This window comes from Gasterosteus aculeatus, chromosome 17 (assembly GCF_964276395.1).
Source record: "Gasterosteus aculeatus chromosome 17, fGasAcu3.hap1.1, whole genome shotgun sequence".
In the NCBI taxonomy this organism is placed as follows: Eukaryota; Metazoa; Chordata; class Actinopteri; order Perciformes; family Gasterosteidae; genus Gasterosteus; species Gasterosteus aculeatus.
The window spans coordinates 5,851,628-5,872,263 of NC_135705.1; the positions used below are offsets into that span (position 1 = coordinate 5,851,628).

Here is a 20,636-nt window from a genome sequence, read left to right on the forward strand (position 1 = left end):
GAAACTGGGCAGCGCTGGCCTCTTCACACACTGCAAGGTTAATCTCTCTATTGATTACAGCAGCAGAAAAAAGCAAGACTTCACTTCACATTTCCTCCGTTCCCACATGTGTGTGTACAGTGTACAGTTTGCTTCCGTGAGCGATGCGGCCGTGGATCCACAGCTCGGAATGATAAATGATGTTTATGCTGATACCATCTTTCTGCCACACCCATTACCCCATATTGAAAAAATAAATCACCTCCAGCGCAACATTAGATTCACATTTATTGACAAAAACATTTTTCAAAAGTGTTTGTTCATACAGCAAATACTGAGTATTAAAAACAATGACTGGTGTAAAAGGCATAAATATACATTCTGACGCCTGCTGACGTCTAAAATCTTGGCCTTCATAAAAGCTGGGCATTGGTGAAGACAACGACGAGTCCACAACAACACTTTGACCGCGACGTGGGACACATTTCACTGCAAGTGTTCAGCATTTAGTGTCCCCCGGGCGATCCGGTGGACGACGGCGTCTCTGGGAGCCTTTTGTCTCTCACTCGCATATGTACAAACACAATCGACAGAAAAACCTGCGCGGGGTGTGAACCCAGGGCCCCAACACCCCCCATGAACCTCCCCCTCCCCTCCCCCGCGTTTTGGTGACCCCCACATCATGTTGCGTTGACGCCGCGCGCGTCCACATCCTCGCCTCCTCGGGGGTCGCAGGGCGACTCGCACTTCTCGCCCTCCGGGATTCTGCTTCAGAGGTGACCTAGTTCTCTCCTGATTGTCGGCAGAAGGCAGTTTCATCAGCTGGCTCTGTGCTGAGGCACTGAACTGTGGCTGGAACCCTGGGACAGGCCGATTGGACTTGTGTAATGAAGCTCATCACACACATGCACGCACACAGACACACACACACACACACACACGCACACCGCGGCCGTCGTCGGATCCAGGGCAGCAGAATTTATAACAGCCATTTATTACCTCCTCCGTTATCGAAAGAAATGTGATTCCTCGGCGCGCTTCGGATGCGGCGCGGCGCCATTATGCTGCGTTATTATGAGGGGGACGGGGACGGAGCGGAGGGTGTTGATGGATGTTGGTGCAGGGCCCGCTGTCATTACTACATCCAATCGAGAGGAGAGAGCGCGAGGCGCTTCCCACAAAATGGCCGCGGAGTACCGAACATGGCTCCGGCTGCGAGGAGCAAATGACTCGCGCGCGGGAAAAAAAAAAAGTTAAATACATTTGTTCGATGGCCGCGTGTGTTTGGAACACTTTCAGTACGGCAGCCCAATCAAAGACAGTTCAACTGCAGTGATTTCGGCGCCTCTTCACAGCAGAGTGTATGAATGAATGAATGAATGAATATTTACACGTGGCGTTTATCTCACTGTACTGTTCAGGATGTATAAAAAACAACAACAACAACTCAGCATCAGTAAATCTGTACAAGAACACTGCAAACGTCCACACTGAGCGTGGCAGACGTCACACAACATACTGATATTGTCCTAAAGTCTCTCTAGCCTACAGAATACTCATCACATACAGAAGCAACAGTGGCATTACATTCATATAAATAACAACAATAATTCCAGTTCAACCCGAGACTCGCGCTGTAGGCTTCATTCGTCAGTAAAAAAAAAAAAAAAAAGAGAACTGAAGACCAGCTTCACCGTGTCCTTAACAGCTCCCTTTAGAGGTGCAGCAGATGTCCTTGAGGTGGTGACACTAAATCCCCTTGGTATCACAAAAAGAGAAGTATCTTTGAGCACTGCTCTGTACAGGTCAGGGGGGTCCTTGGAAGTCCACGGATTTCTTTCTTTTTTTTATAAGGCCCAGGAGACAGCAGGGTTTTACAGATAAGAAGATATCAGTTCCCCTCTTTTATTGGCACAGAGAAAAGTCTTTTCTCTTTGTTTTCTTTTGTGATCCAAAGGTCTGAGCTGGAAAACGGTCCGCATTGACATAAAAGCAGAGGTAGCCGTCAGCGCATTCACTGATTGATAAGTCGGTAACTGACGTCCCTCTTGGTCTCCACGTTAGCTGCAGTCACTGGCGTCCAGTTTTTCTGCAAGTTAAATGCGAAACCGCTGCGGTCACTGCGATTCCACGCGGTTGTGGGAGTAAACGAGAGACGTCGCGTGAGACGAATGGAAGGTAAATATCTCCTTATCTTCCACGTAAGTCCCCTAAATGTCTGGAAATTAGGAAAAAGACTAGGATTTGAAAACACGTTTTCTGGCCGACCTGAAGATGTGGGGGTGGGGGGGGGACAGGTTCCCTACTCTCTATGGCCAGAGGTGCTCTGCATCACCATCTGCTCGCTCATGGCCGGAGATGACTGCGTGAGACGAGAGAAAAGACGAGCCAAACCCCCCCCAGTCTCTGCCTCCTCCTCCTCCTCCGTCAGAAGCAAAGACTCGCGCCGCTCGCGAGCTCTCGGCGTCGCAGCCGCCCGGTGACGCGGGCGAGGAACGACGGAGGGGGGGGGGGGGGATGCGAAGGTAGGAAAAGAAGAGCAGAAGTGGAGGTATGAAAAATAAGACATGGGGGGAAAGAGACGGAGGGCAAAGTGTGTCCATCTGATCATAGACAGTTCTTAGGCTCTGCTCCTGGCAGATTCTCCTTCTATCTGCGTTTGCTTTCTCCATCTGACCATCTGTCTCCTTCTCCCTTGCTGCTCCGAGGATGAAAAGGACAAGATGAGAAGGCTCCGTGGATTTGATGTTTTTTTTGCTTTTTTTTAGGCTCTGCCTTTGTCCTTCTTCAGCAACCTGTTCCCCGATCTGTTCGCCCGTCCTTCACAGCTGTCTGCTGCCGTTGGGTTTCATCTTGATGACCCACTCTCCTCCAGAGTTGCTGTTATTCAAATCCAGAAGGTGTGTGTCGGGATCCAGGCAGTGCTCACCTGCACAAAACACACACCGAAATGAGCAAAAGCCACTGCTGTTGGAGTTTTAAAATGCAGGGTAGATTTTGCATTGTAATTACGGATGGGAATAATGATCACTTCTGTTATTGAATCATCATCAATTAAAGTCATAACAATGTCCATTCCAGTTCCTAGAACTCAAATGGACCCAATTATTTCTTGAAAAATGACATAAGATTGAAGATTTGTGTTTGTATCACACAGCTTAACAATCTCTGGTACCAGTTTTAGAAAAGATGAAGCGACTGAACTGAGGGTTGTTTCGTCTCAGCTTGCGCGTAATTATAAGCATTTGTCTGCTCCGATAACTGCAGATGCACCGCTCAAACCTCTTTTGGTGTTTGCACAGTTCATTACCTACGACCTCGCTTCACTCTTCAGCTCAATGAACAGAAATTAACATGCAAAACACTTCCAACTCACCGATGTTCCCTCCCACCTCGTACAGGGCGCAGTCAGCGTTCGCCACGGAACCGTTTCTGTTGAGAGACAACAGCTATGTGGCATCTGGTTTTTCATAAAGGATCAATTGTAAATATGTCTCTAAGAAAATAATAATTTGGAAAGTGACAGAAGTAACACCATAACTACTCTGAGAGTAAACATTGAAGTCAAGATGTCTCTGTCATGTAACGCCCGGGCAGGACCGTACCTTCGCATTTTGCCCTTTCCATTGTCTGGACTGCGAAGGGACTGACGCTGAAACTGTGCCAGCAGGTCCGAGGCTCGGGAGTTGACGTTGAGCTGGAACTCCATGGTGCTGCTCACCAGGTCTCCGACCTGGATCTTCACCGTGCGGCATGGCTGCAACGCAACACATTTATGTGCTCTATTATGCAGGTTTTGCCGGGTATGATGCTCCATGTGAGGAGCTTTTCAACACGAGGATAGAGACCTTACTTTAATTGCATTGGCTGTTGCCAGGGTTGTAAACCAGCTCACCTCTGAGGCATTTTTATCCGTTTTCTCGCGGCTGTCCGTGTGAATCTTCCTCAGCAGGTTCTTGATGCGGCGATCGTAGAACTGGTACCGCCGGTGACTGTTCTCATTCAGCTTACGCACCTGGCTCATGAGGAAATTGGGGATCTGAAGAGAAAGCGGAGAAAGAAATATGTAAAACCCCAAAATAAAATACAAAATAAAACCACATGTAGAAAACTAGCAATAGCCTCTAAATAATGACAACAAACGATGGTCTCCTCGTGAGGTCGAGTAGGTGGGCCGTCTTACCGTCCAGAGCAGGTCCTGGTAGCGGATGAGGAGCCTCATGACATCGGCGGCCTTCTCCGCATGTCCTTTCTCGGCCCCCTCGGCCAGTCTGCTGGGGACGGCCTTATGGAGGAACAGGTTGGGAGCCATGATGGTGGCAACAGCCCACAGGTTCATCCTGTTCGTCTTCTCACTAGAAACCACCTTACTGAGGAACTCGAGGAGCGCCTGAAGAACACACAGATGGAGAAATGCATCCGTGTGAAATCAAAGGTGATCTTCATCATAATGTAGGTCATGTGGGGGATGAGCACTCCGGTTTGTACGGAGTTGAAAGACTGACTTTCAACTCAACAACTTGTAAATGTTGAGAGGCCACTTGCGCACACAGATGCACAAAATGGAGCAAAGTGCATTATCACAGTGACTGAATCATCTGTAACACCACGCTAATGCACGGTGAGTTTCCGCTGCCTCCACCGAAGTCAAAGTAATTAGTTCAGGTGGGTTTTATGCTCCAGAATGCTAAAAGCGGAGCGGACTGCACCGTTGTATCGGTGAAAGTGAGTCACGGTTAATGCAAGCTGTTACATAACAGAGCAGACTGTTTAAAAGGTGGATCCAAAAACCTCAAGTAAGAGCATGTAGTGTGTGAAGAAGTTTCTTTGTGACAAATTGGATGTTTAAATGCAAAACTATGATATACTGTATTACAATATTAGTTTATTTGAAATACTTTTTTTTATCAGTGAGTACCTTTAGTGTGTTTCTGTTGGGCTCAGGCAGCAGCAGGATGAGCAGGTTCAACATGTGCAGTTTCTGCCTCAACTCTGTGATGTCTGAAAGGCGAGGAAGCAAAAGTAAGACAGGCCCAACACACACACACACACACACACACACACACACACACACACACACACATGATCTTCATTTCCTCTCTGGCCGAGAGCGATGGGATACTTAAAGATTAATGACATTGTGACAGGTGGCCATTAGGTTTGTTAGCTTATGTCTCTGTGGTCACGCGTCGTTCATCACTTTGTACCGGTTCTCTTTGCAAACTAAACATCAGTGAGTCATCAATCAGAGCGTATTAATAACATCAGTTCACTCTTTTATTAAGGTGAAACTAGTGTGAAAAAAGCAGATATTTTACATCTGCTCTCAAAAGGCTATCAACTTGTTCATCTCAATGCTGCGATCTCCACTGGATCAGACCAGGTAAGCGTCACGGGGAAGAGACTCAGGTAATTATGATGTGAACCCTGCTGAGCTGTCTGGAGAATGCCATCTAGCATGTAATAGAAGAATTACTCATTTATATATGCAACTTGCGAGATAAGAAAACACATGAAATCCCGGCATGCAGCATATTCACAGCTGTTGTTCATGATGTGATGCTATAGTGGAGCGGTGCACCCCGCGGTTTCGCACTGAAAACGAACGATTTAAAGAGGTTTAGAATGTTTGCACACTGACCTCTGACGGCGCTGAAGGTGTTGAGGTACTCGGCGGTGAGCAGAGGAGCGGGGAGTTCCCTGATGAACTTCTTAAGCAGCGCGGCAGCGTCGTTCGGACTCACCTCGTCCCAGCTGACCGTCCTGGAGTAGAAGTTGGCCTCTAAGTTCTGCTGCAGCAGCTGCAGGTAGAAAACAATGACAACAACAGATACACCGCCAGTGTTAAACCAAAATCCCAGGTATGCAAATTATGTGAATTATGTTTCAACTCTATGTAAGTAAGTTATATTATCTTCACTTCCTACATTGTGTGTATCTACATTCTCATTGTACAGCATGCTGCTAATACAGGCCACAGGTTTCATATTGTTTCAGAGATTCATCCATTTGGGAAAAATAAAAACTATCATAGTGGTATAATCTTTTTTTAAAGATGAAAAAGTATTAAGTTGATGTCATTCTCTTTAATTGGTCGTTGTTGCCAAATCCATCATCCAGCATTAAGGTACTTGATTGTTTCATTGCAGTAATTTGTCCTGGAACTAAATGGCGCCCTCTTCTGTCCGCTTTAGTTTCATCCATTCACCATCTACTGTGCGGAACTAAATACGCCGTCAGAAGCTTGACCTGGTCGCACAAACTGAAAATAAATAATAATAATAATTTTTCTCACTGGACTTTTCTAAATGTCAAATATACTTAAACTTGATTTTCTTCAATGCTGTTCAGGCACTTCTGACATTTAACAGCGTCAATATCGGCTGCCCTTGAGGTCACGAGACTTTGTTTTTTTATGCTTCAAACATACAATTACAAACGTGGTCATTTGGCGCAGCGTGAAGGGTTGTACGAAATAAAATAAATAATGTGTATTGAAATATTGTACCTTTATTCGTGACTGAGATCCTGGAACCCGCAGGATGCCCTCTGAATCAACACCTTTCTTTTCCAAAAATGACAACAACTGCAAAGAGAGAGGGAGGAGACAGAGACACATTAGCAGAGACTCCGGCTTCAGCAGATAAGCATCTCTTGCCCACCTCTGCTGGTCGTTCTCAGTAACTGCTGCCACATACAGGGTGTGGTCAAACCTTTTAACATTCAGAGGACACAGCGGTGGTTTCATGTGCCTCAATCTGACGACATGTTTTGCAGGTTCCAGCAATAGCAAAAATGTGCAGAAGACGTGCTGTGCTGAATGTTACAGGCAGGTTACATAAACCTGCGGATAATATCTAAGACTTCTACGTTCAGGTGGAAAGCATGTGGAACTACTTTCATGAAAGGTGGCCTTGCCAGCTGTTTCGGGTTCTTACCTCCTGCATGAAGAGAGGAGTGGCGGTGTTGGGTTTGAGTTTCTGATCGTTCTCCAGCAGCGTGGCCAGCGGCACACCGTACAGCGGGCTCTCTGCGAAAGACACACCGTGTCCTTCAGTCGTCTCACATTGACATTCGGCCCCAGTTGCATACACTGCCAACGGCACACAGCCCATTGAATTCTGTGTGATTAATGTTACTGAAGAATGTCACCATTTTTTAATTCCAGTGCTGTTATAGTATATGCAGAAACAGGTACTTATAATATTCATTAAAAGGGGGCAGAACATATTTAGGTTTGATTCCAGTCTGTAAGAAAAAAGGAGGGCGTCGAAAAAGCCATCTTTCTTTGTGTGTATGTGTGTGTTTTTGAAGTGCTCTCTTCGTGTGTGTGTGTGTGTGTGTGTGTCTCTGCTGACATACCTGGGATTTTCCTTTTGACGGTTTTGTGCCTTTTGACCTCCAGCTCTAAGAGGTCGCACAGCGCCGTCATGTCGATGAGAGCCAACTGACGCACCTTCTTCATGTCGGCCTGAGAGAGGTCCTGAACGCGAGTCACTCCGAGACGGCACTTGGGCCAGATCACACGCTGAGGAGACGAGGGCAGTGAAGAGTGAGGAGAAAGGGGTTGGAGTGGAGGGATTGGGTGTGTGTGAGAGGTAAAGGAAAAAAGAAAAGAGAAAAAAGCACAGAGATAAACCTTTAACAAAGTGCTCATTGTAACAGGACGTGCATCAGCCATTCCTTTGATTAATGTGAGCAGTGTGGCAACCGTATCCATGCACGTTTAAAAACACAAACTCCTGCCCTTTGCTAAGGATACTTAAAATAAAAGAATACATCGGCTGGACTCAGTGACACAACAACTATTCTCTCGTTGGGGGCTAATTCCATCATTCCTGCATTTTGCTCAACCCTGCTATCTAACCGGCTGCAGGGGACGATTAGAACGGGATAACAATAACAGTCTGTGCGTGCGTCTAAAAGTCCAAAAGATATTCAGTCCAGGGAGACAGGGAGAACTTATTCATCACGTATACCTGGCCAAACGCCTGATTATCACCCGTGTTTTAAATAGATGTTCTTTCATTCCGAAAAAAAACCCATTTTGAAACCCTTCCCTGAAGGACAGCTGGAACTACAGTCACGCGGAGGAGAGGTGGAAGAGTTTCTGTGCTTACAGGCAGGGTGCCGTCCTCTTTTCTGCGCTGGCTGGTGTACTGGGGAAGTTTGGCCTGTTTGAGGAAGATGACGGCCTGTTCGCAGTAAGCCACATCGGTGATGAAGAACTCCTCCTTTGGGGCGCCTCGGTGAGGCTCCGGCGTTGCAGCTGAGTGGGAAAAGCATCCGTTCAACAGACGTTCAAACTCCGGCCTATTTGTTCACTTAAGGAAGTCGAGTGTGAGGGAAATCTTGTACAATTTTCACGAGGGAACAAAAGGAAGACAGACTTTGGGGGACAAAATGCCATAAATATCAGGAAATGTACCCACATGAATCTTCCATCTCGTAAGAAAATAGCAACAAAACTAATAAAATAAAATAGATATAAAACAACCCTTTGTTTGTTCTGAAGATATCAACCTGCTGCTACTCTGAACAAAATATTATTCTTAACGTTGAAATTTGGCCGGTGAACTCGACATTATAAGGACAGGCGCTTTCTCCAGCAGATGAACGTGGACATGAAAAGCCATCCGGGGGTCAATATGAATATATATTGTATGATATAAAGATATATGACGGGGCTGCGGCCTGATCCAGACAGACTCACATGACTGATTCTCCACGTAGGTGTTTGACATGTAATTGAACCTATAAGCGGCTAATCGGTTGTTTTTTAATCGGCTGACTGTTAACAGTGCTTCTGTGTGTAGCTCTTACCTGAATGGGGCGTTTTGGCCATTGATGCCATGCTGGTTTGGGCAGTGTCTTCGCTGTGCTGGGGCTCGGGACAAAGAGTCTGGTGAGGGAGAGAATTTATTGACAATGTCACGTCACATTTTAACGTGCTCTGTCCTCGGACCACGGATTCAACAGGGAAAGAAAGAAAACCTGGATAAACCTCAGGAGGAGCAACTGAGTAAACTCTGTATGGACATAAAATACACAAAGCCTGTGTACACAATCGCTACTCTTTCTCTATGAACAACTTAAAATATCAGTCCTTTAATACTTTGCCCACCACTGGGAATAGTAGTTGTGTTGAATAGCGTGTCCACTGAGCAGATGGAGATGGATATGAATTGTGTTTCCTTTGATAGAGGACTGATAAAGATCAGAGGAGCAGTGCTCGCAGGGCTCAAGCAGACAGGGGGGGACAAAGCATGGCCTTTACATGTGATTTGCCTTCATTGTCCCAGGTCAGACCCTCAGCACAGAACAAGACAACACACAGGAACAATGGAAAGGCCCTCCCTGAATCCTGACAGACACCAGGGGAATGGATCTGGAATGCCTTCACGCAAGATTTGTCAGCATATCATTGAGCCCGAGAGCGGCCTCTGCATGTCAGATGTAAACAAAGGACATACGAGTTGCTACAAGTCCCTCTCAAATGTTGCACTTTAGCTTTCTATTGCTGTTCCTTCCCTGCGGAGGTGTCAGATGTGGCAGGGAGCTACAGAACCCGAGGCGCTTCAAAAGTCCTGACCTGAGTAATGGGGTTGAAGATATCGCGGACGTCTCGCGGGGCCGGTTTGTTCCTCTTACGGAGGGACAGCGTGTAGGAATCCAGTCGACGCTGGACGGCCTCGGCCTGGGTCCGGGTCAGGGTGGACAGCAGCACCGCTTTGTCCACATCCTCGCTGTCCTCGCTGATGAGGGTGGACAAGCCGGCGTCGGCCAACCACTGCTCCTCCTGTTCGCCTTCTGAGACACAAAATGATGGAAGGAAGTCAACGCAAACACAAACGATGTATTCAACACAGCGGCCAGGCGGCATGAATTTGTTTGATTTATGTGTGTACAACGACATCAGTATCAACATCATGGTATTAGGTAAACAGAGCATTAACTTTCTTCAGCGTTATGTGCCTCGTCCTCGTAAGTCAGATGTAAACAAAGGACATACATTTACACCCGGCAGCTAATACGAGTAAATGTCTAACAACTAATCTCTCTTTAGTGATTTGTAAATCTCTGCGTTGTAATCACCTGTCCTGTAAGTGTAACCCGGTTCTGAGTTGGGGAGATGTTTAAGATCCATAAAGAAGAACATGAAGATAAGTTCGCCCTCTCAAAAGGATGAAGACGCACTTACACACCAAAGTCCGGGACTCAGAGGGGTTTTCTCTTTTGTTACAAATTCATTGAAGACAGGGCTCCATTAAAGGGGACAATCAACACAACCAGAAATACAGAACACAATAAAAGGGCCGTCCCATTAATAATGGCTTACACCCCCTGGCACATAGTGTTTGACAGCGTTGTCACGGTGACTAGCGCTTCTTTGCTGCATGATTGACACCTGATCTGTTGCCATGGCGAAGGCATCACTTCATGAACACTCACACCCCCCCAACCCCCACCTCTCCCCCCCAGTATCTACCTTCAGATTGTCTGGACTCTCTCTTGGTGCAGTCGAGGTCCGCGTAGCCACTCCCCTGCCGAATGGTCTCCACCTCGCTCCAGAAGGAATCCACGCACTGCTGGTCGGGGCGCTGCTCCTGGTCCTGGGAGGAGGCTGCGTGCGCGTCGTGCTCAGCTGCTGCCTGGTCCCGCGGGCTGGCCCAGGGCTCCACGCTCATCTCGGTGGGGCTGGGGTTCCTGGTGCACACATACACGCACGTAAAGAAATTGCACGCGTGCATGCACACGGGCTAGCAGGAAAACACAAAGACACCTACGTACGCACGCACGCACGCGCACACAGACACGGGAGGAGGGAAGGAAGGAAGGAAGGTGGAAAACGATGCACAAGGGGTGAGGAAGAAGAGCCCAGAGAGATGGAGAGACAAAGGGAGCGGGGCGGAGGGAGGGCCGAAGTGAGGAGAGAGACGGCGAGAGCGGACAAGAAGTGGGGGGGTCTCTATTGTTCCTGCAAAATGGGTCCTGGAGGCGCAGTACCCTGCAGATCCACCAGGGGTCACTGCATCATTGTGCGATCCGTTTGCTGGTCACACCCCTTTTAATGTCAGACAATATTTCGCGGACCGGTCGAGAAGGTCCGACGGGGGGGGGGGGGGGGTAGTAGTCGTTGCGGGCGGAACGACCGGCAGGGGGGGGGGAGGGTAGTAGTCGCGCGCTCTGTGTTCGCGGTAAAAAGACAAGAAAAACGCCTGGTGACGCGTGGGGAATGTGTCAGAGGGACGAGCGCACATAATTAGGAGAAAATCCGGTCAATTTTCAAAATAAAACATTTTTCAGAAAAAAAATATATGTAAGCTTTCTGCGGCCCGGTACCAAACGGCCCACGGACCGGTACCGGTCCGCGGCCCGGTGGTTGGGGACCACTGCTTCAGAGGACACATGCGTCCAACCCACCAGCAACGGAAGAGTATGAGACAAAATACAAGACACAATGGAAAGAAAACCAGGAAGAAACCACTGCAGCATATGTTTCTTGTGAGGGACTTAAGAGACGGTATAGGATGGTTAGGAAGAACTCCGCTTGCACCATTGGGGCCTGTGACAGTGATCTCAGTCACAGGAAGTGGTGAGCCGAGTCATCGGCGTGCGGTTCTGTCACATTCCTCTGGTCGGCAAATCTCAAGTAACATACCGAACCGCATGCTTTCAGTTCTGAGGAATTTCAGATGGTCGTTTATAGTGACATGACGCAAAGAAAGACAATGAAGTCATAGTTGTCCGAGGTCTCAGAGCCCATAAATACCTGTCATACTCTTGACTTGTGTTGCCGTGACCAACAACATGTCAGTTGAAACCAAATCACTTCTCTTCCAGTTCAATTCTTTTAGTGTGTAAAACCAGTTTCAAGGCATCTCTGTGTAGAAAAGGGATGTGTGTCTGTGTCTCTGTGTGTGTGTGTGTGAGGGTTCAAGAGTTGCATGTTTAATGGATACTTACTACCAAAATAAAAGACAAATAGAAAGCAGTATGGTCGATAAGGGGCAGACTGCAGAAGAATACAAAGGAAAGAAGTTGAGGAAAGCCAATTCTTCCAACCCAGAAGCTGAAACCAGCAGACGTCACGAATTACCACAACAATTACTCAGAAACAACACTGGTGTTAATACATTTTCACTGAATAGACAAATTGTTTCCACTTCTAATGCTGTGCTTAGTTACAGTCAGAGGTAATGACATTCATTACTCCAGTAGAAGTACAGATACTGAGGTTTAAGAAGACTTCTGAGTTGAAGTATCAACTCAAGCTTTTTACTTTAAGTACGAATATAAAAGTACTGGTTTCAAAACTACTTTCCCATTGATTAGGTAGACTGCAGTGTCTCCCCAAGGGTTACATCTTCATCTTCATGTTACAATGATGGGAAACACTAAACTGGCTGTGGTCGGTTATCAAAACATGGCTTTATGAGCAAATACAGAATCCCTTTGTGTTCATTTCTAAAGCCTCGCATTAAGACACACGTCACTTTATTTAAGACGCTGCGCTACTTGCAAGTCGCCGTGTTGTGCCAGATTCTCAATAAAGTTAGGAAAATACCTTTACGGCAAACCCATGGTCATGAAAGTACTCATTTAACGTTACGTGGAATCTGCATGTCGGTAAATACCCAACTGAGATCGACTTGTGCCGTTCTGACAAAGGAAGCTGCCACCGACCACATTTCTCACCCTGATCTGATTTCGGAGAAAACCAATAGGGTGTCTGGATGGTAAATGTTTATACTTCATCAGCCACAATTAAATTCAGTCTATCCGGATGGAGCGATTCATCTGGATAGGTTTTGTTTTTGTGTGTGTTTTTGAACGATGACAAGACGGAATGAAATGGGAGTAACGAGGCTATTTTTAAAATGTAAGTAGTAGAAAGTACAGATATTTCCGTGAAGATGTAAGGAGTAGAAGTAAAAAGTTTAGTGTAGGAACACCAAATGTCTACTTAAGTAAGGTAACAAAGTATTTGTACTTTGTTACTTGACACCTCTGGTTACAGTAAGATTGCAACAACATTATTCATACAACATCATTCATACAATTGTATGAATAAATAGGATGTTATGGCATGAATGTCAATTCTTATAAATAAGTTATTTGGAATTCTGATTTGAACTCTTAAATGAATAGTACATGTGGTATTGATGCCATGTAGTCACAATAAAGACTATTATTTTCAGGAAGCGTCTAGCTCACTACATCCCACACGCGCAGCTGTCCAAAGCCAAAACACGTGCTCACAACTTGCCGCTCTTACGGATAAAACACAGCAAGCCAGAGAGAGCAGAGGTCAGCTGACTCACAGCAGCACTCTGGATCCACTTCCACCGCAGGGAATGCAACAAAAACTCACAAAAAGTCACGACAAATCTAAACAAGTTGACTCGACAGCACAAACTACAGGCACCGCGTCCCCTGTGGCTCTGATGTTCACTGGGGGTTTCGGGGTATTTGTGGCATCTCCACAACGTGTCCGTCAAGCACGGACAACGTTCGAACTTGTGCGAATTCGATCCCTCGGACCCCAGACCCCCCCCCCCTCCCCCCCTCCCCACCCCTCCGGCTCTGGCCCCCTCTCGTCTCACATACCTGACTGTCTCCTTCTGGGACGATGGCTTCACGCGCTTGTGCCTTGCCGAGATCGGGCGAAGCCTGAAACGGGACAACCTGGCGCGTGGCGACTGCATGGTGAATCCGAGCCTGAGCACCAGCACCTCCTCTCTGCCTTTCATATCCACAGTGCTAAAGGAATCCCGGGATTACAGTCCGGCACAAAGGACCCCGCTAGCTTTTGTCCAGTAGTGTTGAGTGTGGCGTAGTTCTGTCCGCGGCTTTAGGAAGCGGCGTTGCTCACTGAGGCTTTGGCGCTGAGTGGAGCTGGAGCTGGAATGCAGCAGGGAGTGACGAAGTACATTTATCACGTCATTCTCACCTGTCCCTCCCCTGCCATCACCAGGCTATACGCCCTGCTTGATGGCCCAAAGACCAACAAATCTGGTTCAAACAAGAATGTTTGACACTTGAATGATTAATTGTACATCTGACGGTACTCACATGTATACCTCCTTATTGACCTTATAGTGAAAGCTACTCAATTTAACCAGAAGCAATTGATCAAAGGTCCTTTGTTAGGAAAGTGAGGCCAGTTTTCACCTCTTTTCTTGCTGTTACTGTAGAAACTAACTCAATCAAATCCAAACTCTGTGCTTGAGGGTCCGTTGCAAGCAGGTAAGCTCAAATCAAACAGCACATTCTTGTGTTTTGACAGCTCGCGACGTGGTACGCGGAATCCAATAATTAATACGAAAGCTGCTCATTGCAACAGCTTTTCTCTTTGTTCAGCCTCATACCTGAGGCTCTGGACCGAACAGTTTACATAAACTCAGGTGGCAGAGAGCGAGCCGGAAGCTCCTCAAGTAAAACAGGTCTGTCAACTTAGTATGTGAGCAGCACTGTAACCCCTCAAATCCTTCCCCCAAATCACTGACACGTAAATGAGAAAACCGGTTGCTACCCAGACCTCCAAAGTTTGCCAAACGACTCGGTTTCTATAGCTTTAAAGAAGAAAAAAAACTGAATTCATTTTTGCCATTATTGAGATAAAAAAAGTCTTGACTCATATAACTAAAATGACCTCAAATGAAGTATGCCAACCGCCTGGGGAATTAACTGAGAGGACAGACCATCAGGAGGAGAAGCAAGCCTGCTGATAATGTTCTTCACCACCGAAACAATTTATAAAGCTCAGCCGCAAAACACATGCTTCTTTGTAAATAGCCCCTGAAATAGCTCCTGAAAATGTCAGGGTGTTGGGATTGTTTTTCTTTGTTGAATGGGCCCTAAACCAGCACAAGGAATCAACAGGAAGTCATCCACTCTGAGAGAAGAATAAGATGTCAAACTGCCGCGTTGCGTTCAAACTCCAACTAGTTTAGTAGTGACCCCGTCCGACCAGCTGTGGTCAAGAAATGCGGAAAATGTGAAAACAGTTGTGTTGAAACCAACACTGTGTTTAATCCTCGTGGCTGAATTACATGGCAAGCCTCTTAGCTGGCAGAGAATGCAACAGTTTGCCCACACAGCCTTGAGAATGTGATTCTGCCGTAGCGTACAGGATCTGTCCACTGGTGCAGAAAATCATAAACACATTCACAGATCCAGAGTCTACAACATCCACAGAACAAGAGGAAAACCAAAGCACCCAAACACGCATTCCAAAGAGGACAATCAGAACTTTTGAACTAAGAATAAGTAACAAGAGAGCCCCCCGCCCTGTTTAACAGTAGAGGAGTAACCATAAGACCAGCTTCATGTCCCAGCACCCCCTGAGTCCACGGCGGGCAGCAGAGGCCCGGTCCTACCTGGCCTTGGCCCACGCGGTGGCTCTGCCCGAGAGCAGCAGCAGGGCTGCGGAGCCGCTTTTCCCCCACGGCATCCCGCTGTGGTGCACCACCTGCCCCCCCCACCCTCTCTCCCACCCCGTGGCTGTAGGAAGCAGCAGCTGCCTGCCCTCTGGCAAGCTGTTTCCTTGCAATCTCCTCGGTGCACAAACACATTAGAACAAGGACGGTCTCACTAGTGCTGGTTGGCGCGTCACTGCTTCGCATCCTGGGGCAGGAAAGGAGGTCTGTGCGGGGCGCAAAGGGGGAGTAGGAGTGGGGGCGGAGAGGGGTGGTGGTTGAATAGCTGACTGGGGCTGGGACACCGGCCGACGGGGAAGACCCTGTCTGAATGGCTAAAGGCTGAACGGATCGGGCAGGAGGGCACAACAGCTGCATGGCGGGCAGGACGGCTCGACAAACCGCTCGGGGAGAGTTATGCTCGGCATGAGGGGAGCGGGAATTCCTTTGTGTCAATGTCAACCATCTCACTTGGCGTTTTACTGGACTTGGGAAACCTCAAACACAGCGATCTGCTTGACCTCTGGCTTTCTATCTTTAAGGTTGTCATGAGACGCCAACACGCTTATTTACAGTAGAACGTAATACCAAAGAACAGCAGGACGGTGCCTGTTTGTTCACGTGTTCTGAGGCGGACACGGAATTAACCGCGGCTCTTGAACTTTGGATCAGGCTTGAATGAGGAAGGAACACAGTGTTAAAGAAGGGCGGGCACAGCGACACACCGTACAACCTGTATCCTCTGTTACATATTTTTGCCAGAACAGTATTTGACACAGTTTTCAGCCAATTAGTAACACATTGAGGTTCAGTCATTACTAATGGAATCTATTTTTGGAATTTTATTTGTTTACTTATTTTTTAGTAACATATATATTCTCAATATTATGTCCTACGCCCAAAGACATCAGTCTGCCGTCTTTTCTTGGATGGACACAATGAATGTTTGAGTAAAAATGACTTGGATTTGCCATTTCAGGGGAGAGTCCTTGGACCTGTACACCTCCAGTGTCAGGTGAGATCACTTTCTTTCCTTTCTCTTGAATCATTTGTGACGGTTGTTCCTAGTAAGTCAAGCCCTTTTTCACCATCACAGTACTCCTTAGCTGACAGGAAAAGGAAAAGTGGGGAGCGTGACGGCGCGTCGCCTTCTGACCCTACAGATGGCTTGTGACAGCCAGCTCAGCCTCTTGTCCTGCTGATCCACCAGTTGGCAAGTAGGGAAAAGGGATGGGAGGGGAGGGAAAGTGAAGCAGAGTAGCACGCAGGAGGGAGAATAATGACAAAATGAGAAAAAAGGGCAAATGCTGATGGAGTAAGATTGTACAGAAGTGGCGGTTACAGAGGAGGTTGGAAGATGTTGAAGCGCGATGGAACAACATATAACATCAGTACTGCTAGACTGATGCTAAATGCTTAATGTGTGAGGAGAAGAGAGAAATGTGTCCCCTGACTCACCGGCACGTCCAGATGGTTTGAATAACAAGCAAATGGTGACAGAGCCAGATGCAGCCGGTCACTCAGAACTCACACATTGAAATCAAGGCTGACAGCGGGCTGTATATGCTCACGAGTGCAGACACAGCAACCAAAGAGGCAAAGGAACTGCGGTAAACTCATTAGTCAAATAAAGGAGTTTATTTAATGCAACTGATGCAAGTTTGTATTCAATCCAATGACCTCCACACTGTTCCACACCTACAAACGGAAATATAGAGAAAATGTTTGAGGGAAAATATGTGGTCCCAGGAACAACTTGTGCATGCAGCGCACCGACAGGTGAATGTGTGTCACCGGCACCTCTCATCATCTTTTACCGCTGCAAGGCTTGGCTCACAATGTAGCTGTGCTTGTTCTGAGAGCATTTGCATCATTTAAAATATGTCCCTGTGCTACTTCCCTGTGTGCAAAAGGTTTCAGACAACATCCCAGAACTGCACATTACCCTCATTCTGCCAATAAATATGTCAAAGATTGTTGTATGTTTCATGGATACACCATTACAAAAGGGGCTCATTGCGGACAGAGTTGTGTGAGAATAAAAAATTAGAACATTAAAAATACCTTAAACTGTCAACTGAAAATAAGCACAGATTCAGCTTCTATATTGACGACTTGGTTAAGACAGAAGTTCTGGTCCGGAAGAATTACAGGCTTGGTGAATATATAAAGATAATGACCATTGTTTGTCTTATGGCAGCTTCCCACATGCTCTAAAAGGAAGATGTGATAGATATGACTTTTAACTCCTTGATTAGGTTGTGCATCACTGTCACACCTTACTTGACATCACGATCGGTTTCCTTATAATCATAAAGTAGGCAGAGAGGCTAAAAATAGACTTCTGACAAAAATGTGTTGTATTAGGGTTTGGGTAGCACGTCGTTTTCCAACTCACCCAAATCAACCCTATTAGCTCAGTGTTCTCTTTGTTGTACGTTACTGAGAGTGAGCTGGAAGAAATCTGACGTCAACAACACTACAATAATTCCTTAACACATGAAGATCCTTCCTCCTTAAATTACGCCCGTCTGCGGCGGGATGAAATGTTTCAATCTCATGAATTGACCACACTAAACAGCAGCTGTTAGTCGAGCACATCATATGAATAATGACGCAACATGTAAGCATTATCTTCAGGATGACTGCAGCAATATAATAAAGGGCGGATGACAGCCATTAGGAGGTAATTTGTTACACTGGCAAACGGTTCTTTGTGAGGCGAAGAGATGCCCAAATGAATCAGAACGTTGCTTACAGGACGGCGAGTAGCAAAAAGCGTGATATTTTTTGGGGGTCACAATTGTTTGATTACAAAAAAGGAGGCGGGAGAATGACACGCCCTTGGCAACAAGTCCCTAGCAACCGGAAACGCTTCTCGACCGGAGGACAGAGACACAAAGCCGAACATAATAAAACGGCACAAGTCAATTATTCTACCTTTGCTTTTTAAAATACACGTAACATCCGCTTTAAGACGGCATCAGTGTTTTTCACCGGGAGGGGTACGGTTTGCTAACGGCCGGGTGAGGGGTTAGCCGTAAGCTATCGGGAAACAAAGAGGTCCACTGAAGGTTAACGGAACCCGTTAACGTTACCTGGGAGAACACCGTCCAAATCCCCGGTGTGTGCGGGCTCGACCGAGCGGTGAAAGAGGAGGTTTCCATGCAGCTCAACGGAGATGAGTCTCGTTGCGGGCGGTGGGGCGGGGGGGGGGAGGGAGAAGGGAAGCTCGTCCTGCCCTCACGGATGGGATGAGAGAGGCTGCTCTCCTACGCTAACCGTCCACGGCATCCATCGCACCTTGCGGATGACGTCACCGCGCCGGGCCTCATCAATAATAAAAACAACAACAAAAGTGCCATATGAAATTTTTCCTGTTTCCTTTTTTTTATCCCTCAAAAAGATGCCATTTTAATTGCACACAGGAGATAATATCCTAAAGGAAATCCATCTGCATGCACATCTGGGAACTCTTGTCATTCGTGAAATAAAAACTAATTGTAAAAATACACGTTGGTTTATTTCAGAGAAGAAAGTGTACGAAAATAGACCAGAGCAGACATAACACGCTAACAGTAAGCGTCAGGCAGAACAAACTCTGAAGCACATAACATGTAGAGAAAAAAATAGCACTGAACCAGACAAATGCACGTAAAGGTGAAACAAGCAGGACCGACAGAACATCAATGGTTGCACACCTGCTTGGCAACCAGCCAAGGAAACTGAAGGAAATTCTTGAAGGTTTTTTATGTGTTCCGTGCGTGTAGGTGTGGTGGCAGAGCATTCCACCTACTGCCTGTGTGTTGTTGTGCCTGCCATAATTTTAAACTGTGTTCCTTCCTCATTCAGGTCTAATCCAAAGTTCAAGAGCACAGTTAATTCCATGTTGGCCTTGGAATACATCCATGAACAGTGTGCTGCCTTGACAGAGAATGTGCAGTAGATCAGCTAAATGAGTTTGACCTGTGTGAAATGACACAATTACCTTATGGAGCGGCATGTGCCGCTTTGATTACTATTTAATAGTGGAGGCAGGGCCACCAAATTTTTACTTTAAAAAAAGTTTGTGCTGACAGGCTCCTCAACTAAACTCTAAACCCATTTGCAACCCATAATCTTAGTTTTTTTTAAAGCCTGTCATCAGTCATTTCTTATGAGAATGTTTGTTTATCAGTCAAATTGTTCTTTTTTTCTTCTGTTGTGATGATTACGCACTTTTCCCACGTTTTGTATTACTTCTACTTGATTGGTTTCCTATTTGTATATATATATGTATATATTTCTGAACTCTGAATTCGGTGCATTGTGGACATGTACAGTATGAGGGCTGGGAGGTGAGTAATAGGGGGAGGATGTTGGAGGGATGAAATATCTACCTTCCATTGCTCTGCATGGCAGAGCATGGCATATTTGAGCTGTGACTATTGTATCATAACTGAGCTGACGCAGGTTGTAAAAATGCAAGAAAAACACGGACAACACATAGAAACATATTTTTGTTAGCTGACTCACGTAGTATCAACGTTTCTACGGTCTTTTAGTACAACATTAAATGGTAGTAAATTCTGGAATCTTTCAAATGGTGAAAATCTTTATACAAGCAAAATTGGAACCTACACTCTTTGTGATTTGGATGGATATAAACAAGCTTTAAACATACTAATAAACATAAGCACGCGCAATGTGCCTGTTCTATGGTTTAAATAAGTGTACCTAGTGTACGCATACGTATAACAATAATCTAGAACAGATTCTTCACCGTGAATATAACAACCAAGGAATGTTCTGTCAGTTTAACCATTTTATTTGGTGAATTTTACATCCATATACAATTACATTCAGTCTTTAAGGATCATAAATAATAAGAAATGGGTTCTGCTTTTCTCATTCAAAGAGTATGATTTTTGTTGTCGTGATTCTAATTTTCATAACTCTATGCTAGATTTGGTAGTTTCTAATTAAATACTTTTATATCATACTATTGGATGTTACTATTGTGTACTATTGGACCTTTTAATGTCTAACTCATTCCTCAACACATTCTATCACCATCATCCCCTGAAGGCTTCAACCATGACGTGCTCTACTTAAATACGGTGGGATTCTACATGGCTGCTGAACACTCTTGTAAAGTCGGATGTCTTAATAAAGGTCTTTTACGGCCTCCAACCTTCAAGCGTTGAATCAACAATAGACCGACTATTTAATAAAAGCCTCGGAAAACCCCGGCTG

The 20,636-nt window shown here is 46.1% G+C and overlaps 1 protein-coding gene across 3 annotated transcripts; it reads right to left on the reverse strand.

The window, feature by feature from the left end:
* Positions 1 to 249: 249 nt before the first annotated feature.
* arhgap40 (Rho GTPase activating protein 40) lies at positions 250 to 18,756 on the reverse strand. 3 transcript variants are annotated; one of them, XM_040204331.2, is made up of 15 exons: positions 18,500 to 18,756; positions 10,469 to 10,686; positions 9,572 to 9,789; positions 8,803 to 8,881; positions 8,100 to 8,248; positions 7,342 to 7,507; positions 6,918 to 7,009; positions 6,488 to 6,565; positions 5,621 to 5,780; positions 4,898 to 4,980; positions 4,163 to 4,369; positions 3,875 to 4,018; positions 3,585 to 3,736; positions 3,356 to 3,411; positions 250 to 2,908 (listed from the first exon to the last, which is right to left on the reverse strand). In XM_040204331.2, the coding sequence occupies exons 2-15, from the start codon at positions 10,665 to 10,667 to the stop codon at positions 2,802 to 2,804; spliced, it is 1,890 nt and encodes a 629-aa protein (XP_040060265.2). In that variant the 5' UTR covers positions 10,668 to 10,686; positions 18,500 to 18,756; the 3' UTR covers positions 250 to 2,801. The 3 variants fall into 3 exon arrangements, with proteins under 3 accessions (XP_040060265.2, XP_077947877.1, XP_040060263.2); XM_078091751.1 differs by lacking the exon at positions 18,500 to 18,756 and adding an exon at positions 15,363 to 15,623; XM_040204329.2 differs by lacking the exon at positions 18,500 to 18,756 and adding an exon at positions 13,591 to 15,488.
* Between the last annotated feature and the right edge of the window lie 1,880 nt (positions 18,757 to 20,636).

Bases quoted from the DNA above. Each gene is read 5' to 3' on its own strand.
- arhgap40 (XM_040204329.2), bottom strand. From the start codon at position 13,733: ATGAAAGGCAGAGAGGAGGTGCTGGTGCTCAGGCTCGGATTCACCATG. The intron at 9,790-10,468 runs GTAGATACTGGG...TTTGTGTCTCAG, and splicing joins AGAGTCCAGACAATCTGAAG to AAGGCGAACAGGAGGAGCAG. The intron at 5,781-6,487 runs GTACAATATTTC...TTCTACCTGCAG, and splicing joins GATCTCAGTCACGAATAAAG to CTGCTGCAGCAGAACTTAGA.